Source organism: Strongylocentrotus purpuratus, unplaced genomic scaffold, assembly GCF_000002235.5.
Source record: "Strongylocentrotus purpuratus isolate Spur 01 unplaced genomic scaffold, Spur_5.0 spur5_scaffold_12, whole genome shotgun sequence".
Lineage (NCBI taxonomy): Eukaryota > Metazoa > Echinodermata > Echinoidea > Camarodonta > Strongylocentrotidae > Strongylocentrotus > Strongylocentrotus purpuratus.
In genome coordinates, this window is record NW_022145597.1 from 4,960,520 (window position 1) to 4,974,546 (window position 14,027).

Sequence of the window (14,027 nt, forward strand, 5' to 3'; positions counted from 1 at the left end):
ATGAAATAACAGACATCATTGTATAACTAGAAACTTTGGTATGCATGAATTGTTTGCAAATTTGCGAGTGATTCAGATTCACGGAAGTTTCATGCTGCAAAATAACTGAACCACAATAGAATGATACCATGAATGTGTCACTCGCAAAGGTATTTGGTTTTACAGTAGATTTAAAATACAATCTAATGTTTGACACAAGTTAATATTTTGTCAACATAAAGGCAATAGAATGAAATGTTCATCAGTTGAAGGTCATAGATTTGATAAAATTGTGTAATTGTTATTGATGTATCTATGATCTAGTTGATCTAAGGCAAATTAGAAATTAAAACATTTTCTTCAGTGAGCTTTGTAAAGTTATGAGAGCAGCATATTTCATCCTTCTGTATATTATTTTCTATTTCTATCCTTCTCACATCTTCTCTTTCTGTTATTCCATCTGTCAGTCTTTGTGTTTATTCTTCCATCATTTTTGTTCTATCTTTCCTTTAATCTATATGTTTTTCCTTTCATTTTTTTCTATCATTTCATGTGCACATTTCTTAGATGTTTTTTCTATCGTTCCTTCTTATCCTCGTTTCATATCAATATTCTTCATACCATTCAATAGTCAAATTAGCCTTCATAATACCCAATTTGATTATCTCAATACAAAATTTTGAACCTCATGTTGATAACAGGTAGTTGTTCAACCAATATTAATTGTGCTTCTCCTTTTCAATAATAGATAGAAATATCCTCATGACCTGAACTATTGAGACCAAGTTTAATTGCAAGTCTATCATTGAAAAAATGATTGAATCTGATTGTTTGGATAAATTTGTAAAATCTTTTTTTCTTCTAAACACTGATACTTACAATCTATGACAGGCTGATACTGTGGGCCATAGAGCATGATTCCAAACGGCCTTGCCCCAAGTGAAAGGGTATAGGCTAAAGTGCCTGTATCCTTTTTCACACATTGTATTTGCCTTGTCAGAGAAGTCACAAAGATATCATTCTGGAAAACAAAAAAATAAAGAGGCAGTGAAAATAAAGAGGCAGTGAGATCGTTTACAACTTAAAACAATTGGATGTACACATGCAGACATGTATATCGTTCATAGGCTGACCTGCCCATGTTTGCCACATAATTGCATGATTCCTAAAATTCTAGTTTCATTTTGATTGTCATAGTAATCATATTTATTTCTCATAATTTTCAAATACTCTCCTGCACTTATTTTGATTGTCCTTCATTCACTCGGTTGTTCATTTGGTGTTACAAGTCTTATTGGCTAGTTTTCAAACTACACCCCCTCAAATTCGGGGTACTTTCACCAAATCTCTCCGAATTGTTCACCTTCTTCCGCAAATTCGTAGAAAAAATACATCATCATTGCATCATCAACATATCATACCGGTACGTGATATGCCCAACAAGACAGAGCCCGCGGCCGCGGGGCGCAAAGTTTGACTCCGAGATCCGCTCGATACACCCATGCTACTAGGCAAGGTTCCTATATAGACTCTACACAAAACAAATGCCTTAGAAACGTTCTTTACCTGGTCCGATTTTATTCTTAAGTTTGGACATCAGTCCATAAATGAATTCCTACCTCTTTGCCATCTCATCTACAACCAGATCATCTACACTTGTGAACAGCTTGTTCTCGGTGTTTGAGAGTATTGACGGTCATGCACTAGTACAGGCGAGCGGCAAAGATCGGTGGGATGGGAAGTGGTACTAGGAGGATGGGAGCGGGTTAGGGATGGGGTAGGAGGAGGGTGTGAGCGGGTTAGGGGTGGGGGTAGGAGGAGGGTGTGAGCGGTGCCGCAGTGGGGGGGATGTACAGTATGTAGAAAGAAAGGTGGAGGTTGGAGAGCATGATTTTCTGGCAGCCTGGTAGCGCCCTCAGCTTTAAACACAGTCATCCTCCTCCACCCACCTCCTCCTCATCATCGATCATCATCGCATCAAACCCGAGGCGGCCCTCCCGGGGGCAGGGGGGCACAGTGCCCCCCCCCCCCCACTTTTTCAAGCACCCGAACAGTGCCCCTTTAACTTTTTAAGAAGTGCCCCTTTTTACATAGGAATAGTGCCCCTTTTAATTTGACAAGTGCCCCTATTAATTTGTAAAAGTGCCCCTTCTCTTTTTTAACTCTGATAAGTGTCCATTTTATTTCGACACGTGCCACTTTTCCTTCGACAGGTTCCCATTTTCCTTTGCAATAAGTGTCCATTTTCATTCTCATAAGTGCCCATTTTAATCTCTAGTAAGTGCCCCTATATAGTTAGGTACGAGAAGTTCCTCTTTTCACCTCTGATAATTGTCCTATTTAAATCTGAGAGGTACGTACCTCTTTTAATTTGACAAGTGCCCCTTATCCTTTGTTAGAAGTGCCCCTTCCCTTTTTAATAGCTACCCCCCATTTTCCTTTATTACAAGTGCCCCTTTTTCATTCCCATAAGTGCCCCTTTTCATATCTGGTCATTGCCCCCTTTCATATTCATAAGTGCCTCTTTTCACCTCTGATAATTTCCATTTTAACAATATGTAATAATATCATATAAATGCCCCTATCACAATCTGACGGGGCCCCTTTTCCGTCGACAAATGCCCATTTCCTATTCTCATGACTGACTTTTTTCATCCCTGGTGAGTGCCTCTTTTTGAGGATGTAAGAAGTGCCCAATTTTCACCTCTGAGAATTACTCTTTGTACTTTGGCACATGCTCTGTTTCTTCCTCTCATAATTAAACGCGCCCTAGCTATTTTCAAGCGACGAAGAGCAATTTCCCCCAAAGCTCGCTCGCTACGCTCGCACGCATCTATAGATGATATACTAATGTTACTTATCAAAGGTCTTTTCAGTCTTCCGTTATGAGAATGTGCTTAAAACCCCATTAGGATTGTGTTTTTTCCTCTTTATAAGTGTAATTTTTCGCACTGCGACCTCACACATCTTAAAAATTGTCCTCGCTCGCAAACAATTTTTGAGACATTCAAACCCAACTGCAAAGCATGATGCTCAAGCAATATCTTGTATGGTGTATTAAGTGAAACAAATATTGAAATCATCCCTGATAGTTGTAATCACAATGTACGGTTATATACCAATGTTTTACAAAAATTGTATATTTTCGCTTTGAGATTTCCCTTTGTAGGTGCCCTTTTTTCCAGAAAGTGCCCCTTTTTCTTGGTCCCCCCCCCCACTTTAGACGTCGCTCGGCCGCCACTGCATCAGACTGCGTGATAATGAAAATAGCCTAGTAGGCCTATCATCTGACGGACTGGACTATATAGTTCATCACCATCATCAATCGATCGTCATCATCAATAGTAATACATCCGCCATTCAAACTATACGCCCATCTGACCAGGGGCGGCGCGACAGAGCGACTTCCAAAGTGGGGGGGGGGGGGCACCAACAAAAAAGAGCACTTTCTGGAGAGAAAAAAGGGCACCTTCAAAGGGAAATCTCAAAACGAAAGTATACAAATTTTTAGACATCGGTATATACCCCTACATTTTGATATTTGTTTCTCTGTATACCTTATACAAGATATTTATACTTTGCAGTTGTATTTTCGAGGAGCGAATTTTAAGATTTGTGAGGTCGCAGTGAGAAAAATTACATCTTTTAAAGAGATAACACCAAATCCTGATGGGGTTCTAAGCACATTCTCACAACGGAAGGCTGAAAAGATCTTGCTAAGTAACATAATTATATCATCTATCAATGCGAGCGAGCGGTACGAGCTTTGGGGACAAGCTTTGGGGGACATTACTCTTATTCATCGCTTTAAATTTGGGAAATGTTTAATGATGAGAGGAAAAGGGGACACTTATCGTAAGGGATAAGACACTAATTAAAAAAGAAAAGAGGCCGCACTCACCACTCACCAGGGATGAAAATAGGCGCTAATGAGAATAGGATATGGGCTTTTGTCGACGGAAAAAGGGCACCCATCAGATCTTGATAGGGGCATTTATAAGGGGTGAAAAGGGAATAGGTCCCTTATTAGAAAGGAAAAGGGGAACGTATCATTGTTAAAAGGGAAATTGTCAGATGTAAAAAGGGGCATTTATCACACCTGAAAAGGGTCACTGACCAGATATCAAAATGAGCATTTATAATTATAATAATAATACGCAAAATCTACATAGCGCTTGTGACATTAAAGTTTCAAAGCGCTGTACACAAATCAAGATTACTTCAAGAAAAATCAATATTACTATTGGAATTAACATTACCTAAATTACCGAGAAAAATCGGAGGTGAAAGTGGGATTTTATTAAAAGGGGGAAGAGGCTCTTACTAAAAAGAAAAAGATGCACATGTTTAAATAAACGGGTTACTTTTCAGAGATAAAAGGGGATAATTATGAGAAGGGAAAGAGGCACTTGTTAAGGTAAAACGGGCATCCCTCATATTTGAATAGGGGCAATTATCGGAGGTAAGGGGGCAATTATCGGTGGTGAAGGGGCACTTATCTGAAGTAAAAAGGAGTAACTTCTCGTACCAGAATAGGGACATTTCCTGGAGATGAAAAGGGGCACTTATGAGAATGAAAAGGGGCATTTGTGAGAAGAGGAAGGGACTCATTTGTTAATGGGGCCACTTATCATAAGAAAAAGGGGCACTTATCAAAAAAAGGAAAAGGGGCATATGTGAAAATAAAATGTGTACTTATCCGAATTAAAAAGGGGTAGGCCTAGTTATTAAAAGGGTAAGATGCACTTCTTACAAAGAAAAATGGGAACTTGTCGAAGAAAAAGGGGCGCATGTCAAAATAAAAGGGGCACTTATTACAGATGAAAAGGGGAAGGGGCACTTTTTACAAAGTAAAAGGGGCACTTTCCTGTGTAAAAGGAGGCATTTTGGAGGTATTTGAAAAAGTGGGGGCACTGTGCCCCCGTGCCCCCCCCCCATTTTTGTTGTTGTTGTTTTTGTTGATTTTTATGCCTCCGCCACCGAAGGTGGTGCCGGAGGCATCATGTTTTCGGGTTGTCCGTCCGTACGTCCGTCCGTACGTCCGTACGTCCGTCCCGTTTGACCGTTATCACAATATCTCAAGAACCATTTAAGATTTAAACTTAAGACTCGGGAATAGTATTTATCACCATAGGAAGACGATCTGATTAGATTTTGGGGTACGTAGGTCAAAGGTCACAGGTCACAGAGGTCAACTTATGAAATTCCTTGTATTGAGTTTGTTAGCGCGATATCTCAAGAACCATTTGAGATTTAAACTTCAAACTTAAGGATAGTATGTATCACCATAGGAAGACGATCTGATTAGATTTTGGAGCACGTATGTCAAAGGTCAAGGGTCACAGAGGTCAACTTATGAAATTCCATACATTGAGATTGTTATCATGATATCTCAAGAACCACTGGAGATTTAAACTTCAAACTTAGTGATAGTGTGTATCACTATAGGAAAACAATCTGATTACATTTTGGAGCACGTAGGTCAAAGGTCAAGGGTCATAGAGGTCAACTTATGAAATTCCATACATTGAGATTGTTATGATATCTCAAGAACCACTGGAGATGTAAAAACTTCAAACTTAAGGATAGTATGTATCACCATAGGAAGACGATCTGATTAGATTTTGGAGCACGTAGGTCAAAGGTCAAGGGTCACAGAGGTCAACTTATGAAATTCCATACATTGAGATTGTTATCATAATATTTCAAGAACCACTGGAGATTTAAACTTCAAACTTAATGATAGTGTGTATCACCATAGGAAGACAATCTGATTAGATTTTGGAGCACGTAGGTCAAAGGTCAAGGGTCACAGAGGTCAACTTATGAAATTCCATACATTGAGATCGTTATCGCGATATCTCAAGAACCACTGGAGAATTTTCACTTCAAACTTAATGATAGTATGTATCACCATATCATAATATCTCAAGAACCACTGGAGATTTAAACTTCAAACTTAATGATAGTGTGTATCACCATAGGAAGACAATCTGATTAGATTTTGGAGCACGTAGGTCAAAGGTCAAGGGTCACAGAGGTCAACTTATGAAATTCCATACATTGAGATTGTTATCATGATATCTCAAGAACCACTGGAGATTTAAACTCCAAACTTGTTTAAATTGCTCTATGGCGGAGGCATCATTTTCGACTGCGCGCAGTCAAAATTCCATCTAGTTTATTTTGTGTTTTGGTATATGATGATACAGTATTGTTGGTACTTGTTATTTTTTTGCAATATATATTCATACATTATTTAAATTGTAGGGTCGTACACTCTTACAAGCCTACCCTTGGCTTTTTACGTACGCCTCCTTTTCCATTCATTTTTACAATATTATTATGAAACTTATGTATTTATTTTTTGTACCATTTTTACTAAATGTTGTATATAATGCTATTGTGTTTTATATTTGATGTTGTTGTATTTTTATGAATTGGAATAAAGATTGAAATGAAATGAAATAAATGTTTACCGGTCATTATTAAACTTCAATGTTCAATATCAAAAGAACACAGACACACACACAGCACACTCGCACACACACGCACACACACACTTTTGTTATTGTTTAATAATCTTGTTTTATTCCTCCAATAGTGTAATACAAACATACAATTTAATAAAATAAATAAACGTAATTGCTTAATTATACATAAACATAATTTAACAAAAGCTCATATGCAGTAAATATAACTGAGCAAAAATTGAGAGTAAACTTAGAGTACATAAACATAAGTTATAAGTTAATTGTACATATTATTCACTTATAATAACAAAAAAATATTATGTATAACAAATTAAAAAAACTGGAGGTTATTTTACTGGTACTCCCAGATCCCCCTCCCTCACACAAACACACACACACACACACGCGCCTAATGTTTGAAAATATTACGACAATGACGTATTACGTAATCCGAAGATGGTTTCTATATAGGATAATTAGGTACTAAAAATATTCGTTCAATTGTTTTTCGAAACTAGCTGCGATCGTTTAAATATATTAAGAGTCTTGTTTTACAGATAGTTCAATATATTTCAGACAAACACAGTGTAAATGTTATAAATAATCAGTGTTATAGCGGGAAATCTTTAACTTTGGGTTTATCACCAGTTTGTCCAATATAATTACGAGTAGAAGTAAGTATCATTTAGGCCTCTAGGTCACTGTACAATATCCCATTTTAAAGTGATTTATCACCTTTACTACATCCAGTATTTACTTTAGGACAATCACCAGTCAAATATTTTTGTAAGCATTATTGAGAGTTGTGTCCTATTTCTCACAGACTGTCCAACTTTTGGGGTGGCCCATTTCTCCCCACGACCCCATTTTAATTTCTTAATTGCTGAAAAATTTAAAAGATATGGAAAGTGTCTTATCATGTCTTATTATTATATAAGATGTCTTTTAGAGGGCGCTGTATAGCTGTCGCCAGTTGTGTCTTGTGGTGTGAACAAACTTACCTTATATTTCACTATTTCCTGCAAATCTCTTCTGAAGATTCTTGGACTATTTGTTGTTTAACCTGTTTGGACAATTTATAGCAAGGTATGGATCTATTCCGAATCATCGTTTTTGTGCATTTTATGAGTTTGTATTTGCTGACATTGTCGATTAACTATATCGTAGTCACTTACACGGCAAAGCATATAAGGGGTCTACACCCTCGTAACCCCTTTCTTATGCAAAGTACTGACGCGGACTTAACAATGGAAGGCGTTCACGGCTACCGCGGGACTGTGATACGGTACTCAGCCGATGAACTGCTCCGATTACGTAATACCGTCGCGTCAAATCAAATGTTGCCGGAGTGGCGTGGCGTTGCTAAGGAACTTGGTATTGAAAGACGGAAACGAGGAAGGAGAGGTAGCCAGCATATTCGACGCCCAATCAAACCAATTGTGAATTATTTTGATAGAGAGCACTCTACGATTCAGTCTCGGAATGTAGATCAAACAAATTTGGTGGAAATAAGAAGAACCAAACAGAACAGAGATCGTTCGAAAGTATCATTCCCATCGTTTATCATGTGCAATGCAAGATCTTTGAACAATAAATTTGATGAGTTTGAGGCCTATGTATCGTGTATAAAGGCTGACGTTGCCGTAGTAACCGAAACTTGGTTTGCGGGTAATTTATCAAAAGACAATGTCTCCATAAATGATTATGACTTGTTTGCGAAGTCGAGGTCTCATCGCAGAGGAGGCGGAGTAGCTGTATATGCACGACAGTTCCTGAAACCTGAGCCAATGTCAAGTGTCGCCGTCCCTGATGACCTTGAGGTTGTGTGGATCAAGCTCCAGCCACAAAGACTTCCCCGCTCTGTTTCCATGGTGGTGGTTGCGGCAATATATCATCCTCCTAATGCCGCGACTGCTGACACCCTGATCGACCATTTGCTGCACTCGATGGACGCCATTGCATCTACACATCCAGAGACGGGTTTCATCTTGTTGGGGGACTACAATGAGTTAGACATCTCGACGCTAACCGCAAACAGGGGGTTCCGACAAGTTGTCAGTGTACCAACAAGAGGTGACCAGATTCTGGACAAGATAGTCACCAATATGTCAGTCTACTATAATTCCCCAACAACTCTACCCCCATTGGGCTCCAGCGACCACCTTGCGGTTTCCTGGATCCCTACCCAATATTCACCGAAGCCCAATCGCACAAGAACTCGGATTGCAAGACCAATCAAAGACAGTGCTATTCGCGAATTTGGACAGATTCTCCAGAACTATGACTGGTCTCCAGTTTACCAAGCCGAGAACACGAACGACAAGTGCGATACGTTCTATTCCACACTTCTTCCATTGATTGATGAGTATTTCCCCTTAGTTGTTGTCAAATGCCACGACAATGACAAACCATGGATTTCCCCTAAGATCAAAGCCCTTATTGGTGCACGTCAGCAGGCTTTCACTGAAGGTTCGAACAAATGGAAAGGACTGAGGAACAAAGTAAATAAACTAATCAAAGGGGCAAAATCTGAGTTCTATGTCGGACGCGTGCGTTAGATGAAGGAGAGCAATCCATCTCAGTGGCACAAGAACATCAAATCAATGGCAGGAAATAAGCCCAGATCACCTGTCATTGAGGTCGAAGGGATCGACGAGTCAGACCTCGCTGGTATTGCTAACACGATCAACAGGTTCTTCGTCAGCATAGCTGAAGACATCGGTAGACTCGATCTGACTGATCTCCCAACCTATCTCCCTGCTCTGCCGCCGCCTGTTATTAAACCTTGGGATGTCTACTGGGAATTGCAACATCTTAACAGACGGAAAGCTCCCGGTCCAGATAGCATCCCAGCTCGGATCATTTCCGAATTTGCGTTAGAACTGAGTAGCCCTCTTACGGCCATTTTCAATGGATCTATCAGAGAATCGGGGGTGCCACACCGCTGGAAACGTGCAATTGTGGTACCTATCCCCAAGACCTCCAAACCCACCATAGGAGACTTGAGACCGATATCGCTCACAGATCATTTCGCAAAGATCCTGGAGAAATTCATCTCAAAGTGGCTGGTGGGTGACATTGGATCTGCGATTGACAAGTCGCAGTACGGCAATAGGAAGGGCTACTCGACTGCACATTATCTGATAGATATACTAAATAACATCCATCGGAATGCCGAAAATCCGAAAACGGTCACAACACTGGTGGCTACAGATTTCAACAAAGCTTTCGACAAGATAGATCATGGACTGGCGGTTAGGAAACTACTCGAAATGGGGGCATCCCCGTCTTTGGTGGCATGGATTTCCAGCTTTCTTTCCAATCGAGAACAATGTGTGCGCTACATGTCACAGCTCTCAGACTGGATGGAGATCTCAGCAGGTGCCCCACAGGGCACTCGACTTGGGCCGCTTATCTTTCTCTGCATCATCAACGACGTGTTCAAGGACAGTGATGTTCAGTGTCGAAATACGTCGACGACCTCTCCCTACTCGAATGTAGGAAGGCAACGGATCAACCCAAAATCCAAGAAGTGGTAAATGAACTTGAGAAATGGACCAAAGACAATAGCATGAAACTGAACCCTAGCAAATGTGTCGTCATGAACATTCAGTTCATGAGAAACCAGGCAATCGTCCCAAAGGTAAAAATTGGTGACCTGGAAATAAGTGAAGTACAACTAGTTAAACTTTTGGGTGTGTTTGTACAGGAGGAATTAAAATGGTCATATCATGTCACAGAAATGCTCAAGGCGGCAAGCATGAGGCTACACATGATGCGTATCTTGAAAGGTTTTCGGCTACCTGTTGAGGATCTGAAAGTTGTGTATTGTTCGTACGTGCGCCCGAAAGTCGAATACTGCGCACCTGTGTGGCATTCAGGTCTGACTCGGGCAGACAAGAAACTGATAGAGAGAATTCAGAAACGAGCGTGTTGCCTCATGCTTGGCCAAAGATACACGAGTTATGATGATGCCCTCAATGTTCTTGACCTTCCCACACTGGAGGAGAGGAGGGAAAGGTTAAAGAAATTTGCGAGTAACCTCACAAAGGAAACGTCCCCCTTCTATCACTGGCTCCCCCTACGCGAGCTTCCCGCACTTTCCGCAACCTGCGCAACGCTAAAGACTATTCAGAAATAAAATGCAAAAATGAGCGCTACAGAAAGAGCGCACTCCCCTTCATTGTGAGGTTACTCAATTAAAAACTGGAATAATGTAAAGACAGATCTCTTGTTCTTAATGCTAAGCATTTACGTAAATCAAATTGTTATCTTATAGATGTGCTTGAATGATAAATTATATTGTTTACTGAAGGTACATGTTTTGTTTATACGGATTATACTAATTTCAATATTGCATTACCAACCATATTCTCTATTAGCCAATAATAGGAAGTGAAACTATAATTTCTCCATTCGTCTTATGTGAATTATATGTCCATTTTATTCTCCATATACATGTACCTTACACCCATATGACAATAGGCCTACTTTGAAGCATGCAAAACAGATAATTTTTCTTTGCACTGATCATAATTTATTCAACTATTATATTCTTCCTATGAATTTTCTCAAGTCATATCATAAAACACTTATTTTTCCACATCCATTACCCACTTCCGTTATCCCACCATCGATATTCTTTGATCTAAGGTGTACCTATAATTGTTTGTTATGATGTACTATTTTTAATGACTTTGTAATACTATTGTATTTTGTGCAGTATCCTTGTGTTATCACTTATGTAAATTGCACTCAATTCAGCCGAAAGGCTGCCATGTACAATGTTTTTTATACCACAATAAAAAAAATTAAAAAAATATTGTACATTATTACTGGTATTAGTATGAAATACCATTTAAAAGTGATATAGACTACCGGTATATACAATTAATATTTACAAAGTAAATGAAGTTATGAAGTAATAAGTCTCACGTCATGATTCGTGTTCCACCTCACCTGTGCATCATCATCATCATCATCATCACCCTCATCATCATCATGACCATCATCATCATCATCATCACCATCATCATCATCATCATCACCATCATCATCATCATCATCACCATCATCATCACCATCATCATCATCATCATCATCACCATCATCATCATCATCATCATCACCATCACCATCATCACCATCACCATCATCACCATCACCATCATCATCATCATCATCACCATCATCACCATCATCATCACCATCACCATCATCATCATCATCATCACCATCATCATCACCATCATCATCATCATCATCACCATCATCATCATCATCACCATCATCATCATCATCATCACCATCATCATCATCATCATCACCATCATCATCACCATCATCATCATCATCACCATCATCATCATCACCATCATCATCATCATCACCATCATCATCATCATCACCATCATCATCACCATCATCATCATCACCATCACCATCATCATCATCACCCTCATCATCATCATCACCACCATCATCATCATCATCCTCATCATCATCATCACCACCACCACCATCATCATCATCATCATCATCATCATCATCCTCATCATCATCATCATCGTAATATTCATCACCCTCATCATCAAACATGTCAAAATGTATACGTCATTGAACCGTCATTCACGAAATCCTATCGATTAAAAAGAATTTAATTGAAACATCAGGGACACTTACCCCGTTTATGACCAGATCAAATAGATGTGTGATTCTTGGTGCCATTTCAATGAGGAGCGTTCGATTTAATCCATCTAGACTACACGATTCGATTCGATTTCCCTCGGGCAGAGCATCTACCCAGAAAACTCTGGAAAGTTAAAGAGAAATGGTAAGATTTCACAATATCAGAAGACATCCAGGATCAGGAGCGTTACTGAAGTAGGTTTGGACACCGCCATTCAAGAATTTCTGTCGACAATGTCCAGTTTCTAGAGTCCGAAAGATAAACAGTTATTATTTTGTCTAAGTATTCTTTATCAATTCCCTTGACTGATTTAAAATCTGTAAGGTGTTTTTGAAATAATTTAAATCACATTTATTGGTTGGTTGTTTGTTTAGTTAGTTGGTTCGTTATTTTTGTTAGTTTGTCTTTTATGTATGTCTGTTGTGCTGTATTTCTTTTCTTTGCTTATTTATGTTTTGTTTTGTTTGTTGTTTGTTTTTTTTTGGGGGGAGGGGGATTGTTCATTTATTTTGCAATGTTGCTTGTTCCGCCTGCTTGTATATGCAAAATGGTATCCTAACAGCACCCCCCCCCCGGCTTTGTTCCAACCTGTCTATCGACGACCCCGAATACATAGGCCGATGCAGGACTGTCAGGAGGGGGTGAAACCAGAAGGTCGGTCAAATATCTTGGTTTGGTCAAATATCTTGGGTTTGAATGTAATTATAAGAGATAACCGATCATTTATGTGTTTAATGAAAGCATAATGATTTGCCCTTTTGACTGTGCTTGACTGCAGAGGGTTTTCCCCGAATTTTTCCGAAGGTTCATTTTTCTGAAACACACATTTCCCATACCAGCGGATCATAATTCTGAAAATGATACAGCATTCATAATCCCGTAAGTGGTAAAACGATACAGGATTCTATTTATTTTTTAGAGTTATGAATCTTCGGAATTATGAACTCTTTCTTTTAAGAATTATTAACAATCTTTCATTATCAGAATTACCGACCCTATTTCATTTTCGGACAAACAAACCTACGTAAAATGACATCGAACCTATTACCTGATAGCGGTGAGGCACATACATTAATAATGATAATGATATGAACAGTTGGAGACTCGTTATTAATAGCCATTATATTATTCAAGATTAGATAGTACATGCCGGTATTGGATTTCAAATAATCAAGTCACAATGTACAAACGAGCATCAAGCTGAAGTCGATATATACCAATTGGGTAAACAGCAATTTCCTCTTCCTTCTGATGCATTTCGAGTGAAAGACTGTGATTTTATTTATTAGGAAAATCTATCGTAAATAGAGAGTATTGGTCATTATTACTATACTATTTCATATCCATTGAACAATTCATTACGCTATATATCATAGACATCCGGCAAATGGACATTAGGCAGGGGATCGCTAAAGTGGAACCAAACTTCCACTGATAACGTCCTTCTACCGGGCACGCCAAATAAAGTACCTTTCTGATTGGCTGTCCACGGTAATCCCATTTGGAAAGTGTATGCTGGTGTTAACAAGAGTCATTCTATCTTCTCCTGCAAGCGTTGACCTCTCAATTCGCCTTTCCTCTCCCCAATCTGACCAGAATAGATATCTAAAACAGAAATTGTGGATTGTGTATAAAGTCAATGAACGAGATTACAATATTTAGTACGAATATGTTACATAAACATACATCGGTTTCTTTTTAGAACAAAGCCATCATTGAGCTGATAATTATCATATGAACCATTAAAAGTATACTGTAAATGGTAGCATCAGGATTATTACTAAGACAACTATCACCACCACCACTGCGGTTGCTGCTGCTACTCCTAGAATTAATACTAAAGGTGTAGTAGCAGAAGTACTACTGTTACCACTACTACCACTACT

The 14,027-nt window shown here is 39.1% G+C and overlaps 1 protein-coding gene across 2 annotated transcripts in view; it reads right to left on the bottom strand.

Annotated features, from left to right (window-relative positions):
- Positions 1–14,027, bottom strand: part of LOC591940 (sushi, von Willebrand factor type A, EGF and pentraxin domain-containing protein 1) — a 127,345-nt gene that overhangs the window by 98,468 nt on the left and 14,850 nt on the right. Inside the window, exons 3-5 of one of the 2 annotated variants that reach the window (XM_030981650.1) lie at positions 13,612–13,746; positions 12,135–12,264; positions 859–1,000 (exon numbers count right to left, since the gene is read on the bottom strand). In XM_030981650.1, the coding sequence (XP_030837510.1) occupies positions 859–1,000; positions 12,135–12,264; positions 13,612–13,746 (407 nt within the window). Of the gene's footprint in view, positions 1–858; positions 1,001–1,598; positions 1,727–12,134; positions 12,265–13,611; positions 13,747–14,027 lie in introns of those variants that run through there. The other variant, XM_030981651.1, reaches the window with a different exon arrangement.